Source organism: Montipora capricornis, chromosome 12 (genome assembly GCF_036669925.1).
Source record: "Montipora capricornis isolate CH-2021 chromosome 12, ASM3666992v2, whole genome shotgun sequence".
Taxonomy (NCBI): domain Eukaryota; kingdom Metazoa; phylum Cnidaria; class Anthozoa; order Scleractinia; family Acroporidae; genus Montipora; species Montipora capricornis.
The window spans coordinates 21,762,308-21,779,711 of NC_090894.1; the positions used below are offsets into that span (position 1 = coordinate 21,762,308).

Consider the following 17,404-nt stretch of genomic DNA (forward strand, 5'->3'; position numbering starts at 1 on the left):
CCACAAGGCTTTTTTCTCGCCTTAAACTTCAAAGAACCTGCCTCAACTTGGCAAGATTATAATGGGATAACTTGGTGACGTTTGGACTCCACATTTCAAAGGTTTAGTGTGGTTCAAATTGACAATGACGGCTGGGCTTGAGACGGCTAATTTTGTTCAGTGAGAATTATTTATTTTTTTTAAATAACATGTCACACATGGGTTTTGAGCACAATCCTTGAAGAATTCTTCCAGTCTTTTGACTTGTTAGTGGTGCAGCAAATTGATTTGTATTCTGTTTGGGCCAGTTTCGTTTTCCTTCTGTTTCAGCTTACATTATAACTATGCTTGGGCAATTATTTGAAAGTGGGTCAGAAAATTGGTGAAGAGGTGAAATACAAATAAGTCATTCAGCCCAAAGGTTGCAGGTTCTATCCAATTACATTGTATTACATCTACTTTTTCTTCCTTTATCAAACTTCCATGAGATTCTTTTCATAATCTACTTCCTGTGATACTCAAACATAATGACATTTTGACCATCCAAGGGTTCAACAATCCCCTGGGGTTTCTACGCGATTTTAGGCTAATTTTGGAAAACCAATCTGTTCACACTGAATGACCACAGTGCTTTCTTGCTAGATAGGGTACATATCCTCTTCCGCTAGAAAATTTGTAGACCCTTAATAGTTTTACTACTTTTTTAAGGGGTAAAAGGGTTTGCGAGATGCAGCAAGCAGTCATCTCTTTAATTAAGGTGATTCCTTTATTGGTCTGCGCATCCTGTACTGCGCATATGGTGTGTCAATATTTATTCATGGGTCAAATTTGTTGTTTCGGTATACAGTAATCGAGATATGTACGATGGTGTTTTACTCTTTAACGAGGTATATTTTTATTGCATCATATTGGTGTACAAATTATCCCATTTCAATCAAAAATTTTAAAAAAATTATGGGAAGGAAAAAAAGATATAGCTAAAAACTTACACAAAGCCACTTGCCCAGGGATGTAAATGATAATATTGAAAACAACGACTCGAGAAACGTTTTGGGTCGACGTCGTTTTAAGTTTAGTGATTTTTCCATAAACTATTATATAAGAGTGTTCCATATGCACTAGACTTTCTACTTATCAGGTGTTTTTGCAACTGGTACTTTGAAAATCCCCTCGTTTAGCTACCGCAAAATGTACCCTGAGCCGATGAAATAACATGCGTGATTAGTATCAGTACAGGTATCAATGAGGCCCATTTTATCTCTCGTAAGCAGGCACGGTGACTTATCTGTTTTATTGTAGTTCTCAAGATGTCAAGAAAATCGTTCGACAACCTTTTTTCCTGAGGAATCACCTTAAAACCCCCGGGGGGGGGGGGACTCCCACATGAAACAGACGGGGATGCTCGTCGTCTCGCTTAGGGGTGTAAATTTTGGATTTTGGTCTCGCTTAGGGTATTTTAAGCCGCCAAGGTCTCGTTTAGGGTTCCGCGAAGAAACACAGAATTACGCGAAGAGAAACAGAAGGGGCCAAAATTTCCTTAAGCCACGCCCAGATTAGTCTCCTTTAGGGCTCACAAAAAGCTTGAGCCACGCCCAGATGGTCTCCTTTAGGGCTTAAATTAAAAATTTTCGACGAGCGTCCCCGTCTATTCCATATGGGAGCATAACGATTAGTCTCCTTCGCAGCCGTTATTGGGGTGTCACGCAACTCTCGCGTGACATCCAAAAAACCGCAGCGAAGGACACTAGTCGGAGACTACTGCTAAGAAACGCAGAGATAAGACAGAGCAAACCACAGGCAGCCCAAGCTTGGTATACGATTTATAGACTTTTAGGGAAAATTAACTTTGAGCTTATAAATGCCAAAGCCAGCTGTAGATGAAGAAATAAACTTAACTTACCTCTAGGCAAACAAACCCTTAAGAAATCCAGCTATCTCATTCTCTTTGCTCTCCTTACGAAGGGCTAACGCTCGAAACGCCAGCTTTTAGAATCTCTGTACGGTGGCCAATTTACATTATCAACTCCGTTGATAAAAGCAAATTTTTGTATCTCACTGATACATGCACAACCTAACAAGCGCTCAAGATCCCAAGCCCTGGTCAAAGCTTTAAAAGCAGAATCACTATCTTCTACCACCGACAAGCCGATCGGTTGAGACTATAACTAAATTCATGCAAAGGCATGAGGCCAAATGGTCACATTCACACTTTACTGCAAAGACAGGGTTTTCGACAGTTTTGTAAAGTAGCAGATATATTTCTAAAAGCTCCGGGCGTGACAGTTTTGGCGCTGCAAAGCGCCTTGAGGAGCACCGAAGAAGCGAGCTGCCTAGGGGGCACTGGGGGCCTGCCCTCCCCCCACACAGGTTTCTTTTGCAAGTCACAGGTTAGCTATTATGAATGGTTAGGATGCTTTCTGTATAAGTAACACAATGACATGTGACCTGTAAAGAAACCTGCTGTTCCCCCCCGGGAAATTTTTTAAATAAAACACTAAGAAACGCTGTTTCCAGTGTTTCTTTGGTTCCCAAGAATCAGTTTCCCAGGCAAGGCTGGAGTTCACTCAAATTCTCTTTAAAAGTATGTAAAAAATAAAACAAACCCCTCAAAGTACCGGACATAGAATGGGAAACCACCGGACGAATCGTCCGGCCTCAAACGAAAACCCTGGTTTACTGCAGAGAAACTCAACACCAAGAAACTAAAAATGTATTACTATGTTGAAATCTGAAGTTTCAAAGAATAAAAACCATTGCTAAATGAAATCTTACTGGAAGCGCCTAAGAGGCGTCCATTCAAATACCTTATTATAGGACATTAACTCTCCATGGAAATTAACGCGAATTTAATGTAAAATGACTTTCGATTAAAGTGGTGACCAGTGGAATAAAATTTATTCAACACTGTATGCAAAAAAAAAAAAATTCACTAAACAAAACTGAGCCATCTGGGCCCTGTTGCTCGAAAGCGAATTAACTTAATCCAGGATTAGCGTTAACTCGTTTCAAGTTTTCAACTTTTTGGTGAAAGTTTCGCTTATTTTCGTTTTTCAAGATTGACTTCCTCTAATGCAAAGATTTGCCGTATATCAGCGTTGAACAGCATTTGGGAGTAGAGAAATAAACTCCTTGGTTAATTTTTAATCTGGGATTAGCTCTAATCGGCTTTTGGGGAGGGGTTAACGGAACGAAAGAAAGGAAGTATGTTAGTCTTTTTGTTTTTTAAGGTGTCATGAATGTCTGGAAAGTTTGCAATATTAGGGTTAAATAATGGAAATTACGAGCACGGGAATTACCGCTGCACTTAATTATTAACGCGGAAAATAACGCTCAACGTAATTAGCAAGACTTAAATTAACGCTAATTTTAACGATTCGCGTTAATTTCCTTTAAGGTATGTACTCGAGAGAGCAATATTATGATCAGATAAAGGAAAAGGAAACCACACCATGTACAAGGGAGTTATGTAGGCCTCTCAACCCTATCTATTTTTTATGCTCTTGAATATTGATAATTATTTTGTTAAATTGTGTTTGCACTGGCTAATGACAACTTTTGGTTTCATTATTTAAGGTACCCCCTTTTTACCTCTGAGTTTTTCTCATCAGTTCCCCAACAAGTTTTAGTAAATGCTACTTAAAAGCATCAGGCTACAGTGAAGCAGCTTCTTTCCACTTCACCACTGAAAATCAAGACACCAAATTCTCAAAAATATAAAAAAAATGAAGTCTCCAATTGAATATCACTGCTGAAGAATAATAGGCCATATTCGTATACTCAGTATTGGACTGGAACTAGCTTGCAATGGAGGCTAATGCAGGGAAATCTGTCAAATGCAATTCCTTTAAATATATTCCCCACATTAGCCTCCATTGCAAGCGAGTTCAATTCCGATCCTGAGAATATGCTTTGATTTTAAAGTGTTTACATGTAGCTTTGTCGTGAAGTTTGGTAACCAACCCTTTGCAGTGTTGAGTATTATTTATTGCCGAGTGATAATACAGCATTATCAAAGTACGTGTTTAAAATATTGTCCCTGAGCAGCTAGCGGCGTGGTTGTCAAGTGGTTAGGTGACATGTTAATCAGTATTCCCAGATTGGCGTCCTATGTCAACACACTTATATTGTCTAAAAAAAATTATGATCATTTCCCATAATCCATATCAAACTTTCAGTCTTCTAAATTAATGATAATAATTCATTAAAGGCAAATTAAAGATTCATGATAACATCGCTCAAGGTAGAGAGTGGATTGCTTTGAATTTACAAGCAGAAGTCCTCAGAAGTTCCCATTAAATAAGACTTTAATCTGGTACATGGCATAGCATGGACTTAGATGACCTTGATAGCTCAGTGGTACAGCTGCTGCTTGTCAGTAGTTTAAATTCAATTTGCAAAATATTGCTCTGTCACCAAGTTTGCAGGAAAGATAACATCACCATTGACTGTTTCGGTTTGTAAGAGTTTGCTAATAACAATGCTGCGGCCCTAATAAGTGAAACCGTTGCTTGGAATTCCTTCATCATCTACATCGTTCCCTCCTCCTTGGATCAGTAGCTATTACGGGGAGATGGATTAGTTATTGTGCTTGTGTCATGTTAATCAAGGTTGTTGACCAGCTAATAGAAGAAGAGTAAAGTCACACATGGATACAATGCAACCTTCAATAATGATCAACTTGCTAAATTTTTAATTAAACTTGTTCAGTCTTTCAGCCCTGCCCAACCTATTGCTCTTCAAATGCACTCGCCTTAATAAATGTCTTTAGCTCTATGTTGATGCTCAATGTTTGCTTAAAGAACTTAGACCAAAACTAACAAGTCCTTTTTCTCATCTAAAAGCTGAATGTTTCTTTTCACAGAAGCAAAAATAAATGTATTAATATTCAAAGCAACTTTAAAAAGAACACACAATGACAGAAATGCAAATGTTAACACTACTGCCATGTATTTTCACTTGAAATTCGACTGCAGGATATCTAATCAACTTCCTCCATCTTTGATGCATCATCTCCTTCATCCCCTTCAAGAGGTGGCATGTCCTCAGTGGATCCTTCTGCTACAGCACCCTCACCAGCTAGAAAACAGAGAATCTTCCTTAACTTTATGCTGAATGCACATTCAAGAATATTCATAAAGTGATAAAGCAGAATCCCTCATACACTACAACTGTCAGATCATATTTTGATGTCCACTGTTTAAATTTATCAATCCTGAGTACCGAGGCTTCTACTGTTGGATACTTTAAATGGATAACCATTTTAGAGAGGGTGGCAATAACAATATTGCTTCTTATTACACTTATTGTATGGTTATTTTCTTGATAACCGAAAATGCTCACAAAAAGCAACTGAAGTGGACTCACTGTGCCAAGAGCACTTGCTTTCCTATGACTTGGCCAACAAAGAACACCTTCACTTACCATCCAATTCTTCGTCAATTCCAAGTCCCAAGCTGATCATCCTGTAAATCCGACTGGCATGAACTTGAGGATCATCCAGAGTGAAACCAGATGACAACAGGGAAGTTTCATAAAGCAGCATGACAAGATCTTTCACTGATTTGTCATTCTTGTCAGCCTCTATCTTCTGCCTCAGGGTCTCTACGATGGAATGATCAGGGTTCACTTCTAGATGTTTCTTGGCGGCCATGTATCCAAGGGTACTGTTGTCACGGAGGGCTTGTGCTTTCATAATTCTTTCCATGTTTGCTGTCCACCCAAACTGACTGGTCACAATGCAGCAAGGTGATGACACAAGACGACCTGAGACAACCACCTTCTCAACTTTCTTGTCCAAAATCTCTTTGACAGTCTGCAAAATTAGGGTGATTTCAAGATATGAACAGTTTGACAACCTGTTTGCATAGCTTCAAGGCATAGTGACTGCTTTTTTTTCCAAAACAGAGAATGACAAGAAACTAAAATATCAATTTTGTGGGTCAACAAAAGCTCTTGTTGGGTAAGTGCTTCTTTGATTTCTAAATGGCACTGAGCAGGTCTGAATTAATACCTTTAAGAAAGTAAAATCCAGGTCTATTTGTGTTTATGGTCACTGTGCAAATAGTTGTACCTTAGTGCCGCTGTTTTGTAAATCAATACAGAGACCACTATTATCGCGACCTAAACATCACCACAAACTAAGTTGATACCTTGCAAAGCGGCTCAAACTTGGCTTTCTTTTCCTCCCATTTTTTCTTCTCTTCTTCGTCCTCTGGAAGCTCTAGTCCTTCCTTTGTGACACTGACAAGCTTCTTTCCATCATACTCCTTCAGTTGCTGCACAGCATACTCATCAATGGGCTCGGTCATGTACAGAACCTCAAAGCCACGGTTCTTGACCTGCTCTACAAAAGCGGAGTGCGAAACCTGATCCTTATTCTCACCAGTGATGTAGTATATATCTTTCTGGTTCTCCTTCATTCGAGTAACATAATCCTTCAGAGACGTCATCTCATCACCAGAGGCAGAGGAATGGTATCTGAGAAGATCAGCCAGTTTTGTGCGATTAACACTGTCTTCGTGGATGCCCAGCTTGATGTTCTTTCCGAACTGCTCGTAAAATTTCTTGTAATTATCGTTGTCCTCTGTCACTTCAGCAAACAGCTCCAAGCACTTCTTAACAAGGTTTTTCCTGATTACTTTCAGGATTTTGTTCTGCTGAAGCATCTCACGAGAGATGTTCAGAGGGAGATCCTCAGAATCTACCACACCCTTAATGAAGTTCAAGTACTCAGGAATGATATCCTCACAGTTATCCATGATGAACACACGGCGGACATAAAGTTTGATGTTGTTACGCTTTTTCCTGTTCTCAAAGAGATCAAAGGGTGCACGACGAGGAAGGAACAACAGTGCTCGGAACTCAAGCTGTCCTTCGACTGAAAAATGCTTGACAGCCAAATGCTCTTCCCAGTCATTGGTCAAACTCTTGTAGAATTCACCATACTCTTCTGCAGTGATCTCGTCTGTGTTACGCATCCACAAAGGTTTTGTCTTATTCAGCTCCTCCATTTCAGTGTACTTTTCCTTTATTTTCTTCTTCTTTTTCTCACTTTTTTTCTCCTCCTCTTCCTCACCAAGATCTTCAATCTTAGGTTTTTCTTTGTCTTCCTCCTCCTCCTCGTCTTCCTTTTTCTTCTCCTCTTCGTCGTCCTCTTCGTCATCGCTTACCTCCTTGTCACGCTCTTTCTGCACCTGTCAGAAAGAATAGAACTTGGCTAAAAAGTTCTGAAAATACATGTAACCCTCTAAAACTAAAACCTTGTACAGTGTAAATCTCAAGAAAAAGACTTCAAACAGTTCCAGCTAAGCTCATGTTTAATATTAACCGCCATCCCTCACTTTGGAGGGTGACTTTGCCACATCACTGTTGGTGAAAAGTGTAGGAACAAATTACTGGTTTTCTTAACCCTTTAACACCCAATAGTGCCTTGTATAGATTTTACTCTGTCTAACACCAGACGATTTTACTCGTCAATGGGGAACCCCACGGGGCTGAAAGGGTTAATTGGCAAGGTAAGTACCAGGGGGTTTGATAAAATTTGAAGTTGGTGGAGTAACTGACTTTTACCATGGTAAACTAAAGTTAATCTTGGGTTTGAAAGAAGCTGTCTTCAATGACTTTAATTCAGTTTAGGGGAAGAAGTTGCTGACTTCTTTGAGTGAAGAAGTGGTTGCTTTTTGTTGGCAGTCAGAGCTCATTAAAACCACTGTGTACCACTGAATTATAATAATCTGAGCAATACTGTTCAGTCACAACTAGTTACTGTAACTAAGATTTATCAGGCAATCTCTGATGCCATTTGAACAAAATAGCGAATGACCAACGCTAACTTCCAGCACTGGGTTGTGACACCTTGTAGCATGATGACCAAATGAAAATAGAAATCTTATTTGCCCTTTCATACTATTTATTCTACCACTAAAACATCTTGTACTTCCCTATTATCCAGTATATCGTCAACAAGTTATTCTGTTCATACCACACACCAAAACTCTCCTTACCATGAGGGAAATGGGATAACCAATAAATTGACTGTGCTTCTTCACAATTTCCTTCACTCTCTTTTCTTCCAAGTACTCCATCTGGTCTTCCTTGAAGTGAAGAACAATCTTAGTTCCTCGTGGGAGAACTTCCTCTGATAGGCGGCGGACAGTAAAAGAGCCCCCAGCTGCAGATTCCCAGAGGTACTGCTCGTCGTCGTTGTGCTTGGTGTAAACCTCAACTTTGTCCGCAACCAGGTAAGCGGAGTAGAACCCAACACCAAACTGGCCAATCATAGAGATGTCAGCACCAGCCTAGAAGAAAAGTAACTTCAAATCAAAATAACATCCAAGCAGTTTTGCACCTATGGTGCCTGCCACAGGGGGGGAGGGTACTTCTTGACAAATGAAAATGATTATCTTTACCTGTAATGCCTCCATAAAAGCCTTTGTTCCACTCTTAGCAATAGTACCCAAGTTGTTGACAAGATCAGCCTTGGTCATCCCAATGCCAGTGTCGACAATTGTCAACGTGTTGTCGTCTTTGTTGGGAACAAGCTCTATTTTCAGGTCTTTGCAGCTGTCCAGCTTGCTGGGATCTGTTAAACTTTCATAACGGATCTTATCCAGAGCCTAGAAAGTAGGAGAAAGCCTTAGTCCAATCAAGTCCAAAGTCGAAAAACAATGATCATTTAGCTGTTCACTAACAGTTAACTCTTGGGAGGGAAAGCGGGTTAAAGGGCCATAGAATTCAAGTAGACCCAGATGTTGTTACAGAATGGGGCATTTAACTTAACTCTTCAGGAGGCAAGGCTATCATGGAGGAAATTTACACAAGAAAAAAAAGATAAACACACGAAATAAGTACCGATGGTGAAAATGATCAACACTCAAAAGAAGTTCAATAAATTGCCCACCTCCCCCTCCAAATTGAACAACTGCCCTTAATTGAAGAAGAATAGGGACCTTAAGATTTACGACGGCAACGTCGACGAAAACGTCACCTCAAAATAGAACTTTGCTCTAGTAAAAGTAATTCGCGATTATTCCATCTTGTTCACATCGTACAATGTGGGCGAAGTATCCTAAAAATAAATCGGTACGAGCGGTTTCAGACTGAAAATAGAGAATGAAAGATTCTCTGTTGCATGCTCACGTTGTCGTCAAAACCTAAAATTTAGTGATTTCCCGTCGTCACACAGAGAACCGCAAAAATATGAGCTAAAATCCGTGCTGCACGTGCAGCACGATTATTTATGCTCTTTTAACCAATGATATCATTGTTTTGTGGCGTTTTCGTCGACGTCGTCGTCGTAGATCTTAAGCTCCCTAATTTAAAGGAACGCGAGACCGACCACGTGGTTTCCATTCGACGCCATGCGTTCATTTCTGATAGTCTTTCATTTTTCTCTTTCTAGGAAACGATGGAAACTTCCTTCGAAATGTTCGCCTGAAAAAACACATAGCTGTTATACGCATAGGAATCTCTTCGCCTGCGTTCGCCTGCGTTCGCCTGCGTTCTGATTCACAAAGTGACAAAGTGTTCGCTTCGGCGTAGATTTTATTTAGGCAATCAGTTGAAGTTCTAGAATGTCCTAGAAATTATCTTCTTGAAAGAATTTTGTTACTGACGAAATACGGAGATTTAAACCGGTGTCCGCAAAAATAAGCAAAGCAATCTCAAAACTGGTTTAATTTTATCGAGGAGCATGACGAACATTGCTGCACACAACTGCGCGTAAAACAAGCGCTCAGTGCCAAAGCCGAGGCGGCAACGCCAAAAGTCGAAACAATTAAATATCCAAAAGAAATCGATTACTGAAGGAACTATGAAGTGAAATAAATTTTACTCACATCTGAAGAGTTGGAGATCAGTTCTCGCAAGAAAATTTCCTTGTTCGAGTAGAAGGTGTTGATGATCAAACTCATCAACTGAGCGATCTCAGCTTGAAAAGCGAAAGTTTCCGCTTCGGACTCCTCTTCCATTTGCTGCACTTCTTCGATGTCAGGCATTTTGGCCAAAAGGGAGGAAATTTACGCTTTTTCAGCGACAAAAAGAGAATTACACGCTTAACTCGGGCGGCTGTCGGATGACCACGTGTGAATGGCGTCGTCTTTATATATTAGAGATCATAGAACATTCTAGAACTTTCTAGAAAATGTCGAAACTGTACGATATGATTGGCTCTTTGAACAATGATCTTGTTTGTGATTGGTTGAAGTTAGTTTCTTTTTCGCGCCCTGTTTGCTCTGTTCTAAATTTGGACGCTTACGTACCGCGTCACGCTCACTCTGCGAACAAACTGGATGGTTCGAGATCTCTCTAGAACTTTCTAGACCTTTCTAGACTTTTCCAGAGTTATTCTTTAGTTACACTCACTTTTGGCAAGTATAAAATGATTTTTGAACGCAGAATAGTAGGTTAAATTCTTGACAGAAAAATTTAAGAGAAATCACTCGACCGCACATGGAAGTGGCACTTCATCAAAAACTGTCTAACAGACAAGCGGCATTTTAATGCTTTCGTATTCGTATACGATACTGACAGGAACCTCTCCACCATTGAGGTAGAGGCCTATACCATCGACAGAAAATTAAAGTACGACAAAAGGAGGGGTGAACTTCTGACACTTCTTGGGGTGAGGGCTGGATGGTTCGCAAGCGCCAATCTTACTCGCGCTCGAATTCTGGTGAGGTTACCAAGCCATTCGCCTGGAAGATTTCTAACTAGCACCGACACCGATGAGCAATAGTTTATTGTGGCTAGATCAGGATGTTTTCTAGACCAGGTGTTGAAGACACAGAAGAAAATTTGCTACGTTCGCAAGAAGAGTTTCTTGCGGGTCGTTTGAATCCTTCAGCAACCGTTGTCCGCGCAAGCAGAGAGGACCAAACAGTGTCCCAGTCTGCAGGAGACAAGCGCATTCTTTCAGCTGATGAAAGAGACGTTGTTACCCTAGAGGGTGAGCAATTCGCTGAATTCATTCCGAGGAAAACGGTTGTAGAAGTTTATCTAGACACTTTTCACAAAGTGAGCAAAGCTCGTTTGAAGGGGTATGCGTTAAACTAGATGCTAAAAAAAGACGGATAAAATGATAAGTATCTATTAACAAAATGAAACTGAAAAGTAATACGGAACAGGAAAATAAGCTATATCATAATTATGCTACATACAATTCAAGAATATGTACACGATTAATTACAAACATGACATGTACATTTGATTCTGGGGAAGAGAGTTAGTTGACGTAGCTTGGTCTTGAAACCATTCCAGGAAGGAATTATTATTCTTATATTATTTGGGAGGTTATTCCACAGCTTACTGTATAGGGAAGATTTAGTTGACGTCACCGATTGTCATTAATGTGCCAACCAGAGCCTCATTGGCTGACAAAACAAAGGTTCTTTTGTTCCTGTAGTTGGCAAATTTGAATAACATAACAAAAGCAATGTTTGCAAACAGATATCTTCCCTATACAAATCATATAATTATAGTAATGGTCTGATTGCTAATAATCCTCTATAAACAACCCTTTACCTTGTCAATAATGTACATGTACATTATACATACAGGGACCCTGTTGACCAAATACAAAAATGCCAGCCAATAGAATAAAAATTATTGTTCTTTTCAGTTTTTTCTTCGTGAAAATTAGTCTGAGTAGCCTCATTTTACAGCCAAAATTCTATCAACATTTTGCGTGTTAACAAGTCTGAGGCTAGTCAGGATAATCAACACAGAGACAAAAGAATAATTTGTTGGCTGCCATTTTTGCATTCGGTCAATAATTGTCTGTATTCATAATAACAATATTGGTGGTCACCTGGAAAGCTTCAGTATGTGTGCTCCCCTTACCATTACACACTCTCCCCATTGTCAGTATTTTAATCTTCATTTCGCAATATTTCAATCCTAAATGGTCACAATTCAAATCTGTACAATATCATGAAGTGTGAATAATTGAACCAAGCTATTAAAGGATTCAGTCTCTTTGAACTTTAAAGGTCTCATCTTATTGGGGAAAAGTGAGAGCGCTGCTATTAAGATGGCTGAAGTAACAGCACACTTAATTTATATGCATCAAATTTTTGCAGACTTTGAATTGTGTCAGCAGTGGCATAATAATGTTGATTTCAAACATTTGAGTCAAATTTAAGTGAAGTTATATCAGCACTGGCTCAACAATATATTTCCAATATTGATGTTACAAAATAATGTCATGTCAACATAATAATTAAATGATGATATTTGTGAACTACATTGTTTGCAGCAGAAAATTGAGTAAATAAGAATTCATTTGACAGTGACTAAGAATAAATATATCTTGTTTTCATTTTTTGTCTAGGTCTTCCAAGGGTTCAGCCATCAACGTCATCAAATCATGGGTTTCCACCCAAAAAGAAGTCAAAGTTTAAAGAAAGACACCAAAATGTAGGTTTTAACAACTACAGCGTTCCTCTTCAGACCTTACGGTTTTTAGGGCAATCTCATGGTCTCACAATGAGGCACAAAACAGATTCACAGGCTGATGGAATACACTTTCCTTGAATATTTTGATTTCTGCCTTGTAAAATTGATTTTCTGTAGGGATCCACATTTCTAAGGCATAATTATTTGATTGAATGGTTGACAAGACACAAACCTCATAACGATATGTAGAAGACCAAATAAGGTTATCGTTACCAGTTTGTTGCAACTACAATCCGGGTCAAAAGACTTTCGGAAACTTGTCAAATTTTGGGCAAAAAGTAGAGAATTTACTGTACATGCTTCCATCGTTATATGAGCACCGTGTGTTCCCCCCAGGCAATGTTGAAACATGCAAGCAATCAATGAACTAATCTTGATTTTGCAGCCAGTGAAAAATCAACATTGTAACGTGGGGAGGGGGAAAAGCAGGAATTATCCCAGCAGTTTTGAACAAGATTGTTGATACGTTTTGTCATCTTTTTCAAAATTGCGACAAACAATAATAAACAGAAACTAAAACTTTATTTTGATCAACATGTTTTAATTCTTTTTGACGCTGTCGATAAATCTCCAGGTTTTTCCGAAATCTACAGGATTTTGGTCTTTTGGGGTTGAAAGGTCTGCCTCTTTTCTTTAGAATAGTCTTTGATTTTCAAAGTGGTTTGCATAGTAGTCACATGAATAGCAATATTTTTTTGTGATTTACCTCATGAATCATTTCATGAGTTATAAAGGTTTACAAAGTACCGGTAACCTCAGCACGAAAGATTTGTGTGTTGACATTTCAAGCATAAACCCTCCGTCAGAGCGTGTTGGCAAAGGGAGAACACTTAAAACATCTCACAACTGGTAAAAGCGATTTTGCGTTGCACTCCCAACACAACACCATATATTTTTGATATACTGAGCTTTGTTTATACAAGTCATGCAAAAGGGGTACCTTTGCACATAATTCATGACATTCACCAATCTTGCTTTCTTTCTACAGAAAAATGAACAAGACCACGAAGAGCATATGGATTGTGCAGATCTACTGGACAGTAAGTGGTTTGTTTTGTAATTCATTAACATTACTAGTAAAATCTTGTTTTAAATTTGCCAGGGCACCTTTGAACAAATGCAGAGGCTATGAGCCCATTTCTAGCCAAGGGATCCCTGGGTGGTGATAAAAATTACCTCATGCTCTCTACAGTAAAATCTCAGTGTGAGGGAGAAAAATGGTTACATGGCAATGTGGCCTATAGTGTAGCAGGGCTTATGTGCATGATGTGGTGGCATGCCTGAAATCATGGCTAGATCTTTCCTCTTAATCTGTATGTTTGTACTCAGTGCTAAAGAGGAGTCTTTCTGAAAGTGGCATTGTTACTTCTCATTAGGGAGCTTAAGATCTATGAAAACAATGATATCATTGGTTAAAAGAGCATAAATAATCGTGCTGCAGGTGCGGCACAGATTTTAGCTCATATTTTTGCGGTTCTCTGCGTGACGACGACAGGAAATCACTAAATTTTAGGTTTTGACGACAACGTGAGCATGCAACAGAGAATCTTTCATTCTCTATTTTCAGTCTGAAACTGCTCGTACCAATTTATTTTTAGGACTACTTCGCCCACATTGTACGACGTGAACAAGATGGAATAATCGCGAATTACTTTTACTAGAGCAAAGTTCTATTTTGAGGTGACGTTTTCGTCGATGTTGCCGTCGTAGATCTTAAGGTCCCTATTGAGAACCATTCATAAAAAATAATTTCAATTCCATTGTGAGTTGAGATAGAAATTCCTCAAGAAAAAAGACTAATTTTGGTTTTTGTTAAAGCTTTGCAAAGTTAACAACGTGCATGGTATCTGAAGTGAAGTCTGGACTGAAAATTTCTAAGTACTGACTGTAAAGGGCTTGATGCCTGGTGGGAATTCAAACTGTAAAAATAAGAGAAGCCTGAACAATTTTATTCAGGACTTCAACTGACCTCTGGATGCTGGTGCAATGCTCTAAACACTTGAGCTATGAAGCCATTGATGTCTCAAGCCACTGATGTTGATTCATTTCATATAATTATCATTTCGTTCATCGGTTCATTCATCACAGGATTATTTTTACCCTCAAATGACGAGCTCCCAACATCATTGGCTTCATAGCTCACTTGGTTAGAGCATTGCACCGCTATCGCGAGGTCATGGGTTCAAACCCCATTGCTGTCCTGAAATTTTCAGGCTTCTTTATGCAATTGTTAAAATTGCATTATTACTGCAAGGATCATAGCTTCACTTGATTCCAGATGCACAGTTCAATAATTTCTATTAGTCATTTCATGTATCATGTCGTTCATTAACAAATTTGTTGTTCACAGTTCATGATCGACACATGACTTCAGTGCTTTCGCAAATTAAGGTAAGATTGGGTGGTGCCCTATGTATTTGGCTGTACCTGACAGGTTATTCAAGGGTGGAATTTAATTCAATGGGTAGGTAAATAGTAAAGTAAAGTAAAGTAAAGTAGAGTAGACCTTATTTAACGTCGATAACTGGTAACAGTAATTAAACTGACAAACCTGAGGTCGACGGTGCGCTCATTTTACTCCCCCCTCACCATCAGTGCTCCGTTTTATTTAAAGCTACTAGCTACACGGAAAGGAAAGGAGTCGAAACAAGGATGCGAGATCCAGGAATCAAACTCAGGACCTCTTGCACCAAGGCCACGCACTAACCGACTGTGCCATCCTGCCAATATAATCAATCTTTCTAACAAGACAGTCTTTTGAAAGTTGTTTAGCCACCTTAAATACTGACAGTTTTTTGTCAGTTTGTATCAGGTGACACGGTTTTGGCTGTTTAACTTGAGGGACACCTCACAAATAAATTATGTATAGTATAACAATTTATTATTCAATGATTGTTTGCTGGAAGTGACATGGTAAATATCCAGGGTGATGATTATAAACTATGTGAGCTGACAAGTAAGAATGTGAGAAATACAACATCAGAAGTTTGAAAATTTAATAATGAATATACCACTACATAATTATTTGATATTGAATATGGCAAATCCATACTTCACATTTTTATAAGTGAGCTTTTCTGCTGGCCGAGGAACGGATAAAGCGGAAAATGCTTTTCTCACACACAGTTGGGAGAATGGGGTCCAGTGTGTGGGGGTCGTTAGGTCACATGGTTTGTTTGTGGCTCAGTTTGTTTTTTGCTGTATGCCATTACCCCTCCTACCCACCCCTCATGAGTCTTTTGAGTGCAGCTTTGTAGGATTTTTAGGATGTACAGTATATCACATTCCAGTCAGTTTGTTAAATAGTGTTCATGATTTTTTCAATAAGGTCTGTAAATGATGTATTCATTACGTTTTGGTTGTGTTAATAAAGGTCAGGCTGCACGCTTGGCTCTCAGTTGCGTGTGAGAATAGTTATTGTATTATTATAAAGAAAGGCCAGACAAACCACTGTTTTCTTATGTTTTAGGAGAGAGACATCCAGTCTAGGCATGTAATGGCCCCAAGAGTATCTCAGAAAGGGTTTCCAGTAGCTCTTCATAGAGAAGATGTTGGAAACAAGGTACACTGTGTTCTTTCAATCTTTTAGTTTCCTTGTGATGTCAAGTTAACTAATTAAAGTAATATTGTCTTACTTGATGTGATAAATATTGATCTATATATGTAAGAAGTATCGTTGAGGAGTGTTTTCCTTGTTTTGATAAGTCAACAAGCTTCAATCACAAGTTGTTTTCCATAATTTAAATTTATAAATCATCAATGTGTGATTACCTAAATTTGAGTTTGGATTGTCATTGTAGATTTTGAGAAATAAATCAAGGCAAACTACTTTTTGCAACCTCTAAAGAAAGAAATTCATGCACATTTTGTTGAGAAGGTAATCAGTGATTCTGCAGAGATAACTTTTGACAAAGCTAGCATTACTGCTAATGCACGAGTATTTTTTGAGAGATCCTGCACTGGAGGGGGAAAAACTGATGATGCCACCACACAATTCCTGAAGATGAAAAACATTAAAGAGAAAACAGTAGTAGTCTACAGAAAGACTTCTTGTTTTTGTCCTTCCAGCAGAAGACATCCACATTAAAAGAAAACAGTTCAGAAAGTAAAAAGAGTTTATTTGCACAACAATTTGCTGTATCTGGAAGTGTTTCATTTGGCGTCCCAGCTCAACTAACAAAGAGCTTGCAGACATTAAGAGAGGCGAGCAAAGATGTCAAGGAAGTTTCCAACGGCACAGCTATTGTTTTCAGATCATCACTGATTTCTGGGGAAGGGTTAGTGGGATGTGCAGGTGAAAGAGGGCATTTAAATCAAGCTGTTGAAGAAATCCACACTGAAAATGTGGCAAAGTTGGAATCCATGACTGAAGATGAAGTTCTAGAGGAGCAAGCAAGGATAAAGTCCACACTTGGTGAGGAGATGGTTGAAATCTTTTTTCCTTTCAAAGATGACTATTTTTTAATAGGTTATTGCTATCATCTTCATTTTTAAGGACGGTGCCTACTATTAAGTGAAGCTATGATCCTTGCAGTTATGAACGCAATTTTGCAATTGCGTGAAGAAGACCGAAAAATTCAGGACTTCAACGGGGTTTGAACCTGTGACCTCCCGATACCGGTGCGACGCTCTAACCAACTGAGCTATGAAGCTACTGACGTTGGGAGCTGGTCATTTGTGGGTTCTAATGTTCCCATGAGGAATGAATGAACGATGAAATGATATATGAAATGGATCATATATGAACTGCGCATATGAAATCAAGTGAAGCTTGACTTGATTATGAGATTGCATGAGATGTACAGAAGTTTTAACCATTACAGGGGGATGTTTTATGTGAGCAGGATCATTTTGTATTTTTAATTAAACTGTTGGTTTTCTACTTATTTTGTTCAGTGATTCTTATCTGTTTTTGTTTCTATTAGATCCAAGTCTTATAGCCTTCCTAACATCAAGACACAAGGATAATAAT

General features: G+C 38.9%; 2 protein-coding genes across 6 annotated transcripts in view; one reads left to right on the forward strand and one right to left on the reverse strand.

The window, feature by feature from the left end:
• Positions 1-4,646: 4,646 nt before the first annotated feature.
• Positions 4,647-10,089, reverse strand: LOC138026792 (heat shock protein HSP 90-alpha-like). Its single transcript, XM_068874242.1, has 6 exons — positions 9,816-10,089; positions 8,388-8,594; positions 7,983-8,276; positions 6,129-7,172; positions 5,401-5,791; positions 4,647-5,055 (listed from the first exon to the last, which is right to left on the reverse strand). Exons 1-6 carry the CDS (start codon positions 9,972-9,974, stop codon positions 4,958-4,960), a joined length of 2,193 nt encoding a protein of 730 aa, XP_068730343.1. The 5' UTR covers positions 9,975-10,089; the 3' UTR covers positions 4,647-4,957.
• A 147-nt stretch (positions 10,090-10,236) lies between these two features.
• Positions 10,237-17,404, forward strand: part of LOC138026790 (RNA polymerase II-associated protein 1-like) — a 27,226-nt gene continuing 20,058 nt past the window's right edge. For 3 of the 5 annotated variants that reach the window (XR_011127349.1, XR_011127350.1, XM_068874241.1), the window contains exons 1-7: positions 10,621-10,924; positions 12,308-12,393; positions 13,421-13,472; positions 14,783-14,823; positions 15,902-15,994; positions 16,501-16,846; positions 17,358-17,404. The exon at positions 17,358-17,404 is cut by the window's right edge and continues 315 nt beyond it. Coding sequence is in view for 3 of the 5 variants with exons in the window: in XM_068874241.1 (XP_068730342.1) it covers positions 10,735-10,924; positions 12,308-12,393; positions 13,421-13,472; positions 14,783-14,823; positions 15,902-15,994; positions 16,501-16,846; positions 17,358-17,404 (855 nt within the window). In the remaining 2 variants the exon portion in view is untranslated. Of the gene's footprint in view, positions 10,925-12,307; positions 12,394-13,420; positions 13,473-14,782; positions 14,824-15,901; positions 15,995-16,500; positions 16,847-17,357 lie in introns of all 5 variants that reach the window. The other 2 variants (XM_068874239.1, XM_068874240.1) reach the window with 2 other exon arrangements.

Excerpts from the sequence above, each read along its gene's own strand:
- LOC138026792 (XM_068874242.1), bottom strand. The coding sequence starts at position 9,974 with ATGCCTGACATCGAAGAAGTGCAGCAAATGGAAGAGGAGTCCGAAGCG. Across the intron at positions 8,277-8,387 it reads CTTTTATGGAGGCATTACAG|GCTGGTGCTGACATCTCTAT; the intron begins GTAAAGATAATC and ends CTTTTCTTCTAG. Across the intron at positions 5,056-5,400 it reads AATTGACGAAGAATTGGATG|CTGGTGAGGGTGCTGTAGCA; the intron begins GTAAGTGAAGGT and ends TCTGTTTTCTAG.